This window comes from Pogona vitticeps, chromosome 6 (genome assembly GCF_051106095.1).
Source record: "Pogona vitticeps strain Pit_001003342236 chromosome 6, PviZW2.1, whole genome shotgun sequence".
Taxonomy (NCBI): Eukaryota; Metazoa; Chordata; class Lepidosauria; order Squamata; family Agamidae; genus Pogona; species Pogona vitticeps.
Window position 1 is genome coordinate 88,502,793 of NC_135788.1, and position 16,066 is coordinate 88,518,858.

Genomic DNA, 16,066 nt, shown 5'->3' on the forward strand with positions numbered 1-16,066 from the left:
ACAAGGTTTGTCTTCTGAAGTGTTATTTTAATTTAACAAATGAGAGTTTTCCCTCCCTGGGGACCTCAATTCCCCTCTGTGTGTTAGCTCTATCCCAGAACCCTCCATTTGCTTCTGTCTCTTCTGCATAGAGCAGGGGTGGGCAATTAATTTCTATGGGGGGTACATGAAAAATCTGAACTGTGTTCTGGGGCCGAACCAACTTTACTTTAAAATAAAATGAAACAATGATGTTATTGTTGTTGTTATTTTAAACGTGTTAATCTTCACAAATACTAAAGAGGTTTTTTGCGGTATGCTAAAGATAAGCAACTGATCAACTTTAGACAAAAGCTATAAATGCTTTTGATGTTCAAAACTGTCCGCGGGCCGGACAGGAGCGGCTCGCGGGCTGTATGTGGCCCTCGGGCCGCACTTTGCTCAGGTCTGGCATAGAGGCACCCAATATATATCTATGAATCTGAACAGAATGGAGAGGGGACTAGGTCTCTGCATTTCCCCCTTCCCTGGTTACCTGTCATAAAATAAATCTTCTCCAGTTGTAGAACATAAATCAAGGGTACTATTAACATATTTTGGAGACAGTAGTGGAGATAATTAATTTACAAGTCCGTGTGTGTGTGTGTGTGTGTGTGTGTGAGAGAGAGAGAGAGAGGACATGCCCCAGGGTTACTTAGTGCAAATGATTCCCTCATGGAACAGTTTTAACTTGTGGAAATAATTGGGTTAGAGAAAAGTTTGGTGACACTGCTCTGCTTGGCAGAACTTAGATTCAGGAGCTTCAGGGTAAAATGCTGAAGCCATAAAACTGAACACTAATACTATGGCTAGCCAGAAGTTTCCTTAAGCACAGCAGAAGCACCTTCTATTCTCACCCCAAATCCAGTCTGCCAGTGCCCCATCCCATCCTAAGGAAGTTTTACAGTCACCCCCTCCTCAGTTACCAGAAGAGAGAGGGGAAAGGAGAAAGGTCTGCCTGAGTACACCCATCTTCAGTCCACTCATGCCTTTCCCACAAAAACTCACAAATATTGAATGTTTTAGGAACAGGCTCTCTAAGTGCCATCTGACTGTGTTCAGTTTTGTGTTTTGCCCGGCTGAACTTAGAGTGAGGAGCAGCAGATACTCGAGTTCTTAGTGGCTTATGCAGGGATGTTGTGCATAGTCATAAATCATGACTCCTAGCTTTCTATGTCAGCACAATATACTATTTGCTGTTACAGCTAGGTTTTCCCAAAACTGAGCAACACACATATGTAGTGACTCACTGTGCTAGATTAGAACAGTGTAACATTGGCTCTTCCAGGGAAAGAGAGAGCAGAATGCTGGCTGGGAATTTTGGACAGATTTAGTACCTTTCTGTCTCACTTTTATTTACAGTGGGGTCTTGACTTGAGAACTTAATCCGTATTGGAAGGCGGTTCTCAAGTCAAAAAGTTCTCAAGTCAAATCTGCATTTCCCATAGGAATGCATTGAAAACCATTTGATCCGTATCTGCTCTTTTCCGTCCATAGAAACTAATGGGAAGCTGCTATTCCGCCTTCAACCACTAGAGGGGGATATTTTGTTTCTTTTTTTCTTAGGTCAAGAAAGGTTCAGGGAAGGCAAGGAAAATACAGTCCAGGCAGTACAGTACCAGGCAGTCCGAAGACTGTCTCCCAGTCCACTCTCTAAACGCTGGGAGGAGTGAGGAAGCAGACAGGCACCCTTTTCACTGGCCAACAGTTAACTGAAAGTTCAAATTTTGCACTTTCCCTGCCTCCCACGTGGTTTTTTTTTCAGTTCTTAACTCAAATCTAAGTACTTAAGTCAAGTCAATATTTTCCTATGAGAGTGGTTCTTAAGTCAAAATGTTCTTAACTCAAGCCGTTCTTAAGTCAAGACCCTACTGTATTTTTGCTAAATAAGGCTGGATATTTAAAGTTTTTTTTTCATGCGCATGTCTCCCTATGAGTGTGTATGTGTAGCCCTGAATGGCATTAGCTGATGTCCTTTCCATTTCATCTAGGTAGAATCTCAGCTTGGCAATTTTTAGTGTTTCAGAATTTTGTTTCTGGATTTCATCACAGAGAACCTCACCATGTTGCAGTGACTGCAGAGGGACTGACTATCTCACCACATTTAGAGTCAAAAATGCCATATTCAGCCAATAAGCCGGATAATACTTTTAACTTCTTTTGCAATAAGTTAACATATATGTGTTTACATGAGAAACAAGCCCTTTGCAGGGAGAAAGAAGGCTCTACCTTCTGAGAAGGGATGACTTTACCCCATTAAAATGTTTTTATGCAAATGTTGGGGGGGTCACAGATTACTTGGCTATTATAAAAGGGGGTTGCGACTTCAAGTTTGGGACACTGCTTTAAAATCTTTTAAAAACTGCCTTCATTCAGCTTGGAGGAAAAGTATTATGTTGCAAATGAAGGCACAGAGGTGTCAGGTCACTGAAAACAGTAGATGGCAATCCCAACCTCATGTATTCTAGAAAAATAAAAGATAAAACCTGGGTGCATTTTTTCCTGAGGAAACACAAAATTATCTTTGTCTCATGTTGATCATTTGTTTCCTTTCCGTTATGTCTCCCTTTTGCCTTCCTCACATAGTGTTACCCTTGCTGCACTCTAGTTCCCTTTTAGGTCCTCTTTTTGTGGGGTGGGGAGGGCTGCAGTGTTCCTGCCGTTTACATACTGGAGGAAATGATAAGACTTTGAGGGCTGGTTGGTTCTCCCTGCCCCATGAGCTTTCACAGTTGGTGACAAAATATCACACTGTATAGAGTTAAGGAACTTTTGATTCTAAGAAAAGCCGGATTTCCTGGCAGTTTTTTAGGGGTTAGTGAGGTGCAGGAGACCAGCTTAGGCTTAAAAAAAACTTTGCAGAAGCTATGACCATTGTATGTACATAATTATTGTGTCATTTTCCTATTTGAGAAGTTTTATTTTGTCCACAATAATTGAAATACTTCTTACTGATGGAGTTTGTCCATAGTTTTGATGAAGGTAGAACTCTGCCTTCAGTTTCAGAGAGTGGTTAAAAAATTTAAAAACTGGCAGATGCAAAAAAAAAATTAAAACCACAAGTCTGGCTACAATCAAGCTAATAAGGATGGGTTATATTTAAGACTATGATGCACACATACACGTTATGATTACACTACATATTCATACCCATTTAACTGTTCATGGTTCCTCCCAAAGAAACTGAGGCAGGCATATATAATTTAGTGAGGCTGCTGGGAATTTTCCATCAGGGAGTCGTAGTGTCCTATGCCTCCCTGGACTATAGTTGAACACACTTCAAAGGCAGCCCCACACAAAATGGATTGCAGTAATCCAGGCAATTTGTAACTAAATCATATGTTTTCATAGCGATATCAGACCATAAACAACGTTTGCTCTGCTTTAGCTTGTCCTGCTTATGTTCTTAAGCAATATCAATCAGGAGGAATGGTGCAGGAATATAGTTTCCAGGAAGACGGAGTCCCTCTGACTCCCCCTCTCATAGCACCTCTCATTTTAGAAGTTACAGTGGACCCTTGACTTACAGACGGCTTGACTTACAGACTTTTTGAGTTACAGACTTCTCTGGCCGCAAAATTTAGGTTTGACTTGCAGCCTGAGATTTGACTTACAGACCAGAAAAAAACCAAAATGGAACAAAAACGGCCTGTTACGGGATTAATCGGTTTTCAATGCACTGTAGGTCAATGGAGACTTGACCTACAGACTTTTTGACTTGAGAACCGCCTTCCAATACGGATTAAGTTCTCAAGTCAAGACCCCACTGTACTTATTGACAGAAAGACCAAGATGGCTGGATTGCTGATGTGAGAATTCTTCTATCTTACTGCTGGTCTTCTCCATTCTTTCTCTTTCCCACAGGACTTGCAACCAGGATTCTCTCGCTGTGACCTAAAGGATAATCTAGTTAAAAATGGCTGTCCAGTTAAACAGATTGAATATCCAGTCAGCAGCACTCACCTCCTAGAAGCGAGGCCCCTTAGTGACAAAGGGTCAGGGGATGAAATCACTCAAATGACCCCACAGAAGATTGAGCTCCATCTGAGGCCAGGTAAGGAAAAATATATTTGGTCGACTGACTGGTTTACTTTATGTTATTGATTTGACTTACTTTATTGTATTTCATCTATTATAGTTATATTATTTCATTGTTAACCACCCATAGTAGTGCCTTGTATTTATCTGGCAGTATAGAAGTTGAATGAATGAATGAATGAATGAATGAATGAATGAATGAATGAATGAATGAATGAATGAATGAATGAATGAATGAATGCTTGATTATTTAGTCTGTTGACATGCTGTATATCTATCCTTCCGTATAAGCCGGTAGAGATGTTCATAAGCATAGCTCTATGGTACCAACATGTTAACTCTAGAAGGCCTCCACCTGCATTCCCACCATCTTCAGTTAAACAGATGTCAAGTACAAGGATTTGGAAAGTAGCCTCTATATGAGACTGTGAAGGGGCACTTCAGTTAGAGAAGGTTATACTGGCCTGTAGGATAATCAGTGGGCACATTCACATCACACAACAATCCAAGGATATGTAGGAACCTTGGCCTGCCATGAGCAGGCAGCATGCATTGCTAATGTCTGCTACTTTAATGCTCCTGCTTTCAGTGTGATAAACTAAGCACATGAATCTAGGGTTTGCTTTTGACTTATTACTTTTGTTGGTTGGGGAAGGAAACAAACCTCCCACTGGGATTATTGCAATGTGTTATGTGTGGGGTTACATTTGAAGAGGGTCCAGAACCTTTGATTCAAGGTGTTGGTGCCAAAGCTCCAAACAGTGTAGGATCAGTCTATATGATGGAATACCACTAAAATAATCTTCAGAAGGTTTCTGTGCGTGCTGCAACCATACTAATGCAGAGAGTAGCTGGCAGAGAAAGAGCCTTCTGAATAGTGACTACTATTTATGGAATGCCTTTCTATGAGAGATCCATCTTACATCTTCATTGGCAGCATTTACACACCAGGCAAAGTCATTCCTGATCGAACAGGCATTCAGTTTTTTATATGTATTTCTATCTTTGTTTTTTATTGCTTACATTTTATAGCTTCTAACATATTAATATTTTAATATAGGGATACTATTCAGCTAGTTTTTTTCTTGTAAAGATAGTGATCATATTTTATTCAGGTTCCATGTTCTGGAGGCATTCCGAGGCAACCCTTTATCAGATCTGCTTTGATCTGAATTCCTGCACTGAGTAGGGGGTTTGGACCCAATGGCCCTTCCAAGTCAGTTATTCTATGATTCTGTGTTTTCTTTCATATTTGTAAACCCATTTTGAGTATTGCCAGTTAGGTGATATGTAAAGGTGCCTTTTTCAAACATAGATATGAAAAGTATCTGAAGCGTAAGAAATAATTTAATGAATAACTTTTAAAAAACATACATAAAAACCAAAACAGCGACACTTTACTGGGAGTAAGTGTGTTCTACTGGAACACATAACTGCTTTTAAAGTAACTCTCACAGTAAAGCTGTGGGGTGAATATATAAGCTTGAATGTCAGCTCAAGTGCCGGTCATCCAAGTCCATAAATTGTCCTCAGGGGACATAGGCAAATGTGTGTCAGCTTCTGTCATTGCAGGCCTATGTCAGTGTGAAATGTTTAACCCAACATTTAGAGAGAGAGAGAGAGAGACTCTGGCCTTGAATTTCTGAGGGCAACTGCCCATCTCCTCACGACTAACCCACATATTAACATTTCAGATGACTCCCAAACATTCTCAGTGCAAGTGCGTCAGGTGGAGGACTACCCTGTGGATATCTACTATCTGATGGACTTGTCTAATTCCATGAAGGATGACCTCCGCAATATCCAGAACTTAGGCACCAGACTAGCCATGGAAATGCGCAAAGTGACCAGCAACCTGAGGATTGGCTTTGGCGCCTTCGTTGACAAGCCCCTGTCCCCTTACATGTATATTTCCCCTCCAGAAGCCTTAACAAATCCATGCTATGAGTAAGTTCTCACTCCAGAGGAAGCAAAGTTGATTGTGATGCATTTCTTTTTTTAAAAAACTTTGCAATCTAGAATTTGGAGGGTTCATATCTTTATTCCTTCCTCACTTTTTGAGGCATCACAGTGAAAATGGAGGAAAATCAGGAATGGGGTATGTGGGTGTTCTTTTGCTTGCCGCCTTTGCTTCAATTAAGAATTAATATGTTAAAATCTCTCAAGTCTTAGTTTCACTCCATTTCTCTGAATTCCACCTGCATTCTCATCCTGTTCTTGATTCATATCAGATTGCGAGACTTTGCTTTCTGCAAAGGAATTTTTGTATTGGGGGGAGGCATTTAAAATCATTTGTATTTTTGTATGTGTTTCCCCAATTGGCTGAAACAAATAAGTGTATATTTGTCAATTTTTATGCTTTATTAGCTGTCTGCTTTTTAAAAATGTGGGCATAGACTGGTGAACATACTTCAATGTTTCCCCAATGCACCATAATTTCATTTTAAAACTTAATTTAATTGTGCAACACCAAGCTGATTCTGACATGGCAAAGCATTTTCTAGGCATAGAGTACTCAGAAATGGTATACCTTTCTCATCATCCCAGGACACCCTGGAGCTGTGCAGTTTGCCCCAGGCTACAGAGTCTGGCTCTTCTGCTGGGAGGCACAGTGGGAAGTTGAACTCCCACCCTCTGGCTGTAAGCCAGGTACCCAACTCACTGAACTATCCAGCCTATTTTGTTTCTTCCACAGGCACCCCCACATGTGTAGGTTTTGAAAGTAAGATGTGCTTCATCTTGGAACAAATCTAGGGAGGTGTGAAACAGATGCCTTCATCCAGAACAATGAACCCAACCAAATTCTTTTTATCCCTACTTAAGAGATACATCAGCAATAATGTTCAGCACTGCTGATGTTAATCAGCAACAGTGATTGTTCTGTAAACCAGTATTCTTGATTTAGCTGGTTAAAGTTCAAGATGGAAGCTGTTAAACCTTACCTGTTTTTAATGTCAATGCTTTTAAAGCAATTGTATTCATAGCCACGCCAGCACATCGGGTCTTTAAGAAGGTTTTCAGATAAAGAGCTCCTAGAACAGCCAATGAAAAGGCACTGGGCAGGTATTGTCCTTCCTTCACTCTATGGTTTTTTAAGGTAGGTGAAAATATTGCAGAAGCAGTGAGAAAATACTAGTTACCAATGGGAGGCTGTGTCCTCTGGACTCCTCCTTTCCCCATGAGAACCCAGTGAACGAGGCAGGGAATTTCACAATAAAAACTTTATCTGGAAACACCCTCTGTCAACGCTTTGGGTACACATTTCAGCCTGGTTGTTTCTTGAAGCTGCATGAGTACAGCTGCACAGGGCTTTTGGTTTGTGTGAAATTGCTTTCCATATGGTTTTTGACAATCTCCTAAAATTCCTATGTGGTTTTATGCTGGCGTGATGAATATTTCCAAGCAGTTCTACAGGAAACCACTTCACACACACTGTGCAACTGGCTGCTTTCAGACAACTGCATTTCAAATAGCCAGCTATCTTGTGCATCACAATTTTCACATAAAAAAAACACTGGAGATAATTGTCACATAAACAATTGGAGAACAGTACATTTTCTCAAGGAGAACAGTACAATTGTTGAAAGAGTGTTTATAGGCTTATTTATAGTGGAGTGTCTGATGACAGTGGGCTTTGCCTGGTAGCTTTTTTTCCTTTATTTCACTAACGCCTTTTAATTTGAATGGTTTAGGCAACCTCTTTTTACCTACCTGAATGCTGTGCATTTTACCTGTATTTCTGGCAGTATGAAAAAGCTTTTGCTTTTCTGTGATCTTTGAGGAGGATGCATTGTTGATTTTTGCAGACTTTTATTCTAGTCTTTTCAGCTAATAATAATAATCATAATGTGCACTCAAGTAAATTCTGTTTTCCAGGTAGCAAATACTCAGAAGTAGCTTACGGTTTCCTTCTGGGGGCACCCTGGAATGGCTCTACTCACAGGAGGAACAGTGGGGAACCTCTGGCTATGCAGCCAGATACCTAACCCATTGGGCTATCTAGCCAACATGGGTGGGGTGGGTTTTTTTAAAAAAGGCTTTGAATGAGTAAATAAAAGGAGACAATTTGTGTTCATCTGTGGAGAGTGACATCAATTGATGATGGACGCAGGAAGCATTGCCTTCAGTTTCAGTTGATGCCCTCAGTGATGTCATGTAGCCAATCTCACATGAGGATGCGTGACATCATCATGATTACCCCAAGATACTTGATTGATTGAGGTTACTCTCAAAATAGAAAATTTTTAAAAAATTAACAAGAGAAAAAGAAGAACTAAGAGGTACCAACTAGTTTATTTTTAGTAATAAAAATTCTTTATAATGGCAAACATTAACAGATTTTTCACTCCCTCGGGAAATAGTTTGCTGTCTTTCCCAAAGCGCTATTTCTGTTCACAGAACTGAAATGGGAAAATATTCAGACAACCTTAACAGTAATTTGGTTTTGTCTACTTAGTGCTGGCAGTGTTTCCCTTAGTGTATCCTTACTCCACTGCTACTGTGGAATTCCTGGCTATATGCCTTTAGCTTACAAATCAACCAGTGTAGTATCATTATATCACATTTGAGGGCTCAATGAACACAAGCTCAAGTCTATCTAGACTTTTGAATCCTCTTCTGCCTACTCTTTTGTTGGCAAGAGTCAGCAATAGGGTTGTGCAAATGGTGCTCAAAGTCTCTGATATGATAAACTGCAAATGTGAAAATGAGCTACATCCTAGCTCAATCCTAACTCAGCTCCAGGCTCACCAAAGCAGCCCTCTTCTGCTTAGATAACTAATTTTCAGCAAAGGTCTTTTAAAATAAAGATGATTTGATCTTTACAGTACTTCAGCAGATGTACAGAAATTCTAACTATTGAATTATCTTTGGCATGCCAGTTGTCCTAAATGGAGTTTCCCCAAAAATCTAATTGAGTACTTATGCTTCAGATGGCCATTTTTGAAATGTTGTCTCTCATGGAATATGATGTAGGAAAGTGAATATGGTGTCAGGTCTCATGTTTCCAAGGCCAAGAAAAATTAGTGATTTATTGTCAATCTTGAACAGGTTCACTTGTTTCTACAACCTACATAATTAATTAATGGTACATAACTAACTAACTAATTAATTAATGGTGAAGGACTGAGGATAATGTGGCTGCATTATGAAGGCTAAGTCAATGCAATATGTGATACTAATTGGTTTGTGGTTCAGATAGTATGAAATTTAAGGAGGCCACTTTTTCATTTCTGTTTTCTTGTAGAGTAGTGAATTTATAAGAGGCAACCAATGTTCCCTCTAAACTGCATGTGTGTGCAGCTGCACAGCACTGTATTGCTGCTGCACAGCCGCAGTTAGTCTTGCCTCCCACCCCGTGGCCAGAACTTTGCGTGTGCAAATTTGGGTCTCCACACAGTTCTGGTGGAAAATTAGAAGTAATTAGAGGGATGCATTCCCAGCATCCTTTGCTTTACAATTGCTTCCCGGAAAATGTGCTGGCAGTAGGCAATACAAAATCTTCCTTCCTTCCTTCCTTCCTTCCTTCCTTCCTTCCTTCCTTCCTTCCTTCCTTCCTTCCTTCCTTCCTTCCTTCCTTCCTTCCTTCCTAACTCCACAATGGCAGGAGTCCAGTTCCCACTGTGCCTCCAAAGCTCTCCCCCTCAAAAAGGAGTGGGAGAGTGATAGATTCATAGCATTGAGGCCCAGCTCCATTGCTTCACTTGTCCCTCACTTCCTCACCTGGGACAGAGTAAAACCAGCCTGCACATTCACCTAGCCATCTCCTCAGATTTCCATCTGAGTGAACTTCATTTCTCCTTCTGACATTACCAGATTGCTCAGCCGTCATATCAACACCTAGGAGTAGATTTATAAAATCCTTTGTCTCAGCTCAAGAAAAAGCAACTGAGGTCCATACTAAAAGGAGGACAGTGACACTGGGGAATGACTGAGTACAGTATATTAATTTCAGTTAGGCCCACAGGTGCCCAGTTCATTGCCTATCTGTATCATATAGTGCAGGAATCCCCAACCCCTGGGCTGTGGACCAGTACTGGTCCGTGGCTTTGGAAAGAACGGGCTGCCAGGACAGATGAGTGGCGAGCAGGAGGTGAGTGGCGAGTAAAGCTCCGCCTCCTGTCAGCGCACTCCTATTAGGTTCTAATGCCGCTGCTGATCTAACAGGAGGTGGAGCTTCAATTGCAGCTCACCTCCTGCTCCTGCTTGCCATTTCCTTTATGAGCTTGATTCAAAGCTATCCTCCAACAACTTGCTGCATAACAAGTACCCCCTCCCCGGTCCTTGGGAGAATGGTTTTCAACTAAACCGGTCCCTGGTGTCAAAAAGGTTGGGGACCATTGATAGTGGTTACAGTATTGACTAGACTCAGGAGACCTGAATTAAAACGCCTACTCAACCATGAGCTGTGCTAGATGACTTTGGTCCAGTCACATCTCTCAGACTAACCTACCTTCCATAGTTGAGCAGGTGTTGTGTGCAGAACATAGTTTACATCCACTTTCACCTGACTTGAATTTCTTCCCCACTTGAAGGTCTCTAATATTTACAGTCTGTTATGAAAATTAAGGGGGAGAAGAGAAAAGGGAACCATGTGTGCCCCCTTGTGCTCACTAAAGAAAGCCTGGCCTATAAATTTAATAAATAAAAAGCTTCTTCTCGTGCCTTCCAGCTTGAAACCACCAGATAACCACTGCTTGCCGATGTTTGGCTACAAGCATGTCCTGGCACTTACAGACGAGGTGCAGCGCTTCAATGAGGAAGTGAAGAAGCAGAGTGTTTCAAGGAACCGTGATGCTCCAGAGGGAGGGTTTGATGCCATCATCCAAGCTACTGTCTGTGATGTAAGAATCCACCCATGCTTCTTGGATTTGCCTTTAGCCTAAGAAGATCTTCTCAGTAGGTTATGCATGCCTTACTTCAACCAGTATGCAGAAGAATGCATAGCTCAGAAAGTTACTTTTGGGGAATATAATTCTCAGAATCCCACAAATATCTACCGTATAGGATGTCAAAAAATAAAAGTAGCTCTCCGGAGCTATGGAAAGTTGCCAGTTGGATTTTCCACTACAGGTATCCAGAATCTCCTGGGGACAGCCTTGGTTTGAAAAATCCATTTCTTTATCAGTTTGACTGTTTAATTGGAGCCTTAAAGACAACTCATTTGCACTCACTGAAGCTGAATCTCTGCCACGGGGTGCTTTTTTCTGAGTCTTACTTTTGTGTGGGTATGATGAAGACTAGACATCTGCTTTTTATTTTTTGAAACAGGACAAGATTGGCTGGAGACCAGATGCCTCTCACTTACTTGTCTTCACAACCGATGCCAAGACACATATTGCTTTAGATGGAAGACTGGCAGGGATTGTGATCCCCAATGATGGGCATTGTCACATGGACAGCAACAACTTCTATGAAGCTTCTACTACATTGGTAAAGACTGGGCAGGATTGCATCAGTTATGGGGACAATGCCATTAGAACTGACAGAATGACTTCCATTCCATTTAGGCAATCACCAGAAAACATAATGTATTCTGAATAGCTCATTATTTATTTATTTATTTATTTATTTATTTATTTATTTATTTATTTATTTATTTATTTATTTATTTACTTACTTACTTACTTACTTACTTGTTTGTTTGTTTGTTTGTTTGTTTGTTTGTTTGTTTGTTTGTTTGTTCGTTCGTTCGTTCGTTCGTTCGTTTGTTTGTTTGTTCGTTCGTTCGTTCGTTTAACCTTGGAACCTCCACATTAGAAGTGTAGCATTTTCCGTATTGGCCCAGTACGTTTGTAGGAGGAGCGACAAAAAGTTGTTCCTGCTTTTGTAGAACAGAGATGGCCAGCATGGGACCTGGAAGTCACATTGAACCACTGGCCTTTTTTTGGTTTTTTTTGGTTTGTTTGTTTTTGGCCCCTTGGCCTCCATCACTAAATTTCAATAGGCCACATAGGGGATGAATTATCCATTCCATGCACTAATTGCAGGCCACACTAAGCCCAGAAATGGCAAAAATCAACCAAAGAAGGAAAAACCTGGAAGTGCTTCTAAACCAAGCATGCACTGAATTTCAGCAGTGTGTGCCAGCAGAAGAGAAAGCCTCTGATGGGATCCAAGGAGTGCCAAACTCAGCTCCAGGCTCTCCAAAGCAGCCCTCTTCTGCTGTAAGAAGCCATGCCAGGTGTGCTGCTTATATACCACCCCATAGTGCTTAAAGCACTCTCTGGGTGGCTTTCAATTTAGTTATGCAGGCTACACAATCCCTCCTCCCCGCGGCAAGCTGTGTACTCAGTTTACCTACCTCAGAAGGATGGAAGGCTAAGTCAACCTTGAGCTGGCTACCGGAGCCCATCGGGACTGAACTCAGGTCATGAGCAGAGTCTTGACGCCTTGAGAGCCTCGTGGCGCAGTGGTTAAACCGCTGTACTGCAGCTAAAACTGCTCACGACCTGGGGTTCAAATCCCAGGTAGCCGGCTCTGGGTTGACTCAGCCTTCTATCCTTCCGAGGTCGGTAAAATGAGTACCCAGCTCGCTGGGGGGGGCAATGTGTAGCCTGCATAATTAAATTGTAAACCGCCCGGAGAGTGCTTGAAGCGCTATGGGGCGGTATATAAGCAGCTTTTGCTTTGCTTTTTGACTGCAGTCCTGCAACTTGACCAGTGTGCCACAAAGCTCATGTAGAACATGGCTTACCTCCACTTTCACCTGACTTGAATTATTTCCCCACTTGATGAAGGCCTCTAAGATTTCTCAGGCAGATTTAGAAAATTAAAAACGGATTACTCCTTTCTCCACTCACTGCCCTTTTCAGAACTCCCCACCTTTTCATGGTGCAGGATCTGCTCCCAAACCATTTGTCGCAGCACCTTTTCTGTCCTGGTGAGCATTAGTTAGAGAGCTAAGGCTGGTCCTGTAGTGCCTTGTCCTTTTGCCCTCTGTGTCAACAACTTTAATGACAGGCAGGGCAACAAGAAACTGTATGCTGTGACAGGCAACATCAGCATCTGCTACTGACTTCTCATTGAAAAGATGGGAATGAAGACACTGTTGAGGCAAGGCAGCGTGTCTCCTGCTTATCTGAGGTCCAACACAAATCCTGAATGTGGGACACATGATACCCATTCGATCACTGAAGCTAGAACCATATTGGTCAGTGGCAGAAGGCACCCTGCTCCCCATGGGATGAACAGCATCCATTAACTGATGTGGGAGATCATAAAGGAATGCATTCTCAAAGGCAGTACTGGAATGAAGGTCAAGCCTGCTCCCTGCTTGTAATAATCTCTATTGCTGAATACATTTGGGCCTGTATAATTCTGCCCCTTGGCAATGCCACCAACGGAGTGCTGCTATCTGGTTTCTGTATATCTATGTAAGTGAGATCTGTGGAAATATCATTAGCAGGGATGGGATTTGGAGATTGTTTCGGACAACCAGAATTCACTGATGATCCCTCAGGGTAGAATTCTGGGAGTGAGAGTCCAAAAATCCAAGCATTCTGTCCCTAATGGTTAGTTTTGTGATCATGGTCAAGTTGTTTTTTTAACCGACTGTTCTCAGCTACTTTGAAAGCTTTTGAAGAAAAACCGGATAAAGCAATAGCATAAATAAATAATAAACAAACATATATCCATTTCTCCCATCTCCACAATGTTGTTTTCTCCCCACCACCACCCAATAAGAAATAAGACATTTCTCTATCTTCCTTTCCTTCCCAAGGATTACCCATCTCTTGGCCTGTTGACGGACAAACTATCTCAGAAAAACATTAACTTGATTTTTGCTGTGACTCATTCTATCGTGGGGCTGTATCAGGTAAGAAGTCTTCATTGAGCTTTGAGTATGGTTGTGATGGTGTAGAAAGAGGCAACATGAAAGAAACTCTCTAAATCAGGAGTGAAGAAAAGATTTGCAATAGGCTGTCCAGGATGTTGTTTGACAAGAACAGCAGCAAGATTACCCTACATCGTACTGCTGTAATGAAGAAAACTGAAAGTAATTGTGCAAAAGCACTGTTGAGTTCCATTCAGTTGCAACGCCCAGAACAAATCTTTGGACACATTTCTAGATTTGTATATTTGGCACTAGTGTCCAATTATATAGTTCTTGAGGTTGTCTTCTTCAGGCAAGCTTTTAAGCAATAAGAGTAACAGGGATTCTACAGTTGTTAAACATAGAGATTTTATCATGTGTTTAATTGTGTTTTTAAATTGGCTTTAATCTTGATTTTAATATTGATGCACGTTGAATTGCTTTTTAATGTGTCTCTATAATATTTTAAAACGGTTGATTATTGTATAACTTTAATTGTTATGAGCTACCTTGGATCCCTGTTGGGAGGAAGGCAGCATACAAACAAACAAACAAACATACAAACACACAGTAAGTTGTACAAGTCTGAAAGCTGCATGCCCCTGTCTGAAAAGTGAGTCCTTCCTTCCTTCCTTCCTTCCTTCCTTCCTTCCTTCCTTCCTTCCTTTAATTCCCTAAATAAAAAATTGAAAATAACATAAAAGAGAAATAACAATTTCACTATATATACTACCCACTTTATAGATTGTTACATTTAGGGGGAAAACACTCATTACTTGCGTATCTGAGAGTTACGTGATTTCTGTTGGTCCATTTACTAGAACTGGCACTATTTTCTTTTGCAGAATTACAGTGAACTACTTCCTGGAACTACAGTAGGAACCCTGTCAAAAGACTCCAGCAATGTTTTGCAGCTGATTTTGGATTCCTATGGGGTGAGTACATAACTATGTTATCAGCAAGGCTGTCCTGATCACAGAAACAACTTAAGTAATCATCTGGAACCCCAAAATTCTAGACACAAGTGCCAAATGTGTTCTTAGGCAAAACCACTGTCTGTATTTGCAGATGAGGTGCATCTGAAAATGCAGACATATTTTATTATATGCTATATTTTTTCATATTAGTAATTCAGATAAATAATGCTATTACTCCATACACCAGGGGACCTGACCCAGAGGTTTCAGCTATCAAACTATAGACAGCATTATTATAAAGTGGAACAACTAAGAAATGAAAGACATTACAAAGGAAATAATAACTCCCTAAAATGTTGGAAATATTATAATGCTCCTCAGGAGCATAGATTTTAAGTCACCTTGGATAGCAAACAAACATTTGTAGTTTAGCTGAGAATTGCGATCCTTTATTCACTTTCTTTGTACAGCAGCCAAACAACATAACTGACAGTTGCATTCTAGTGTTTCCTGTACTTTTCTCTTCAAATTTTATTCCAGATTTGGAACAGTTAGTTAGTTAGTTAGTTAGTCAGTCAGTCAGTCAGTCAGTCAGTCAGGTAGGTAGGTAGGTAAAAACAAGTTGTTAACACTTTGTCCTCTGTAGTCTGGTAAAGTCATATTGAGGCTTGTGGGACTTCTGTTTCTTTAATTAAAAGTTTTCTCCTTGCTGTTTTCTTCTTCTTTATTGCTTCTTGTTGAGCACAGCTTTGACATTCATGATGAATCCCTGTGTACACCTATATAAATATTCTATGTAATTAGACAGACAGACAGGCTATATATTTTATTGAAAAAAATCCTCTCTGGCTTGAGTTTCAGATCTTCTTGCATTCTTGCCCCTTTTCAGAAAATTCGTTCCAAGATTGAACTGGAAGTACGCAATTTGCCAGAGGAATTGTCCCTTTCATTCAATGCCACCTGCCTAGATAACGAAGTCATTCCTGGAGTTAAGTCCTGTGTGGGCCTTAAGATTGGAGATACGGTAGGTTGCAGAGATGCGGCTATAAGGCAGTAAGAGTTGTGGAAAACTGGGATGAAATGGCTAACCACAATAGTCTTAAAAGATTCAGAGCAATTGTATCTATAGTCTAGAGTAGAGATGGGTATATTGCTTTGTGCTGGGCTGTCTCCAGTTGTCAGTGCAACACCATAGGTGCCACACACACACACCCCCAGAAGCCCTGATTGACTCCCCCACTCATGAGCCGGCGCATGCTGCCTATCTTCTCGTTGTGTG

General features: G+C 41.0%; 1 protein-coding gene across 1 annotated transcript in view; it reads left to right on the forward strand.

The window, feature by feature from the left end:
• ITGB3 (integrin subunit beta 3) overlaps window positions 1-16,066 on the forward strand; it is a 51,405-nt gene that overhangs the window by 13,950 nt on the left and 21,389 nt on the right. Inside the window, exons 3-9 of the mRNA XM_073004160.2 lie at window positions 3,883-4,072; window positions 5,751-6,003; window positions 10,727-10,898; window positions 11,326-11,487; window positions 13,778-13,873; window positions 14,716-14,805; window positions 15,677-15,811. Of these exons, the coding sequence (XP_072860261.2) occupies window positions 3,883-4,072; window positions 5,751-6,003; window positions 10,727-10,898; window positions 11,326-11,487; window positions 13,778-13,873; window positions 14,716-14,805; window positions 15,677-15,811 (1,098 nt within the window). The remainder of the gene's footprint in view (window positions 1-3,882; window positions 4,073-5,750; window positions 6,004-10,726; window positions 10,899-11,325; window positions 11,488-13,777; window positions 13,874-14,715; window positions 14,806-15,676; window positions 15,812-16,066) is intronic.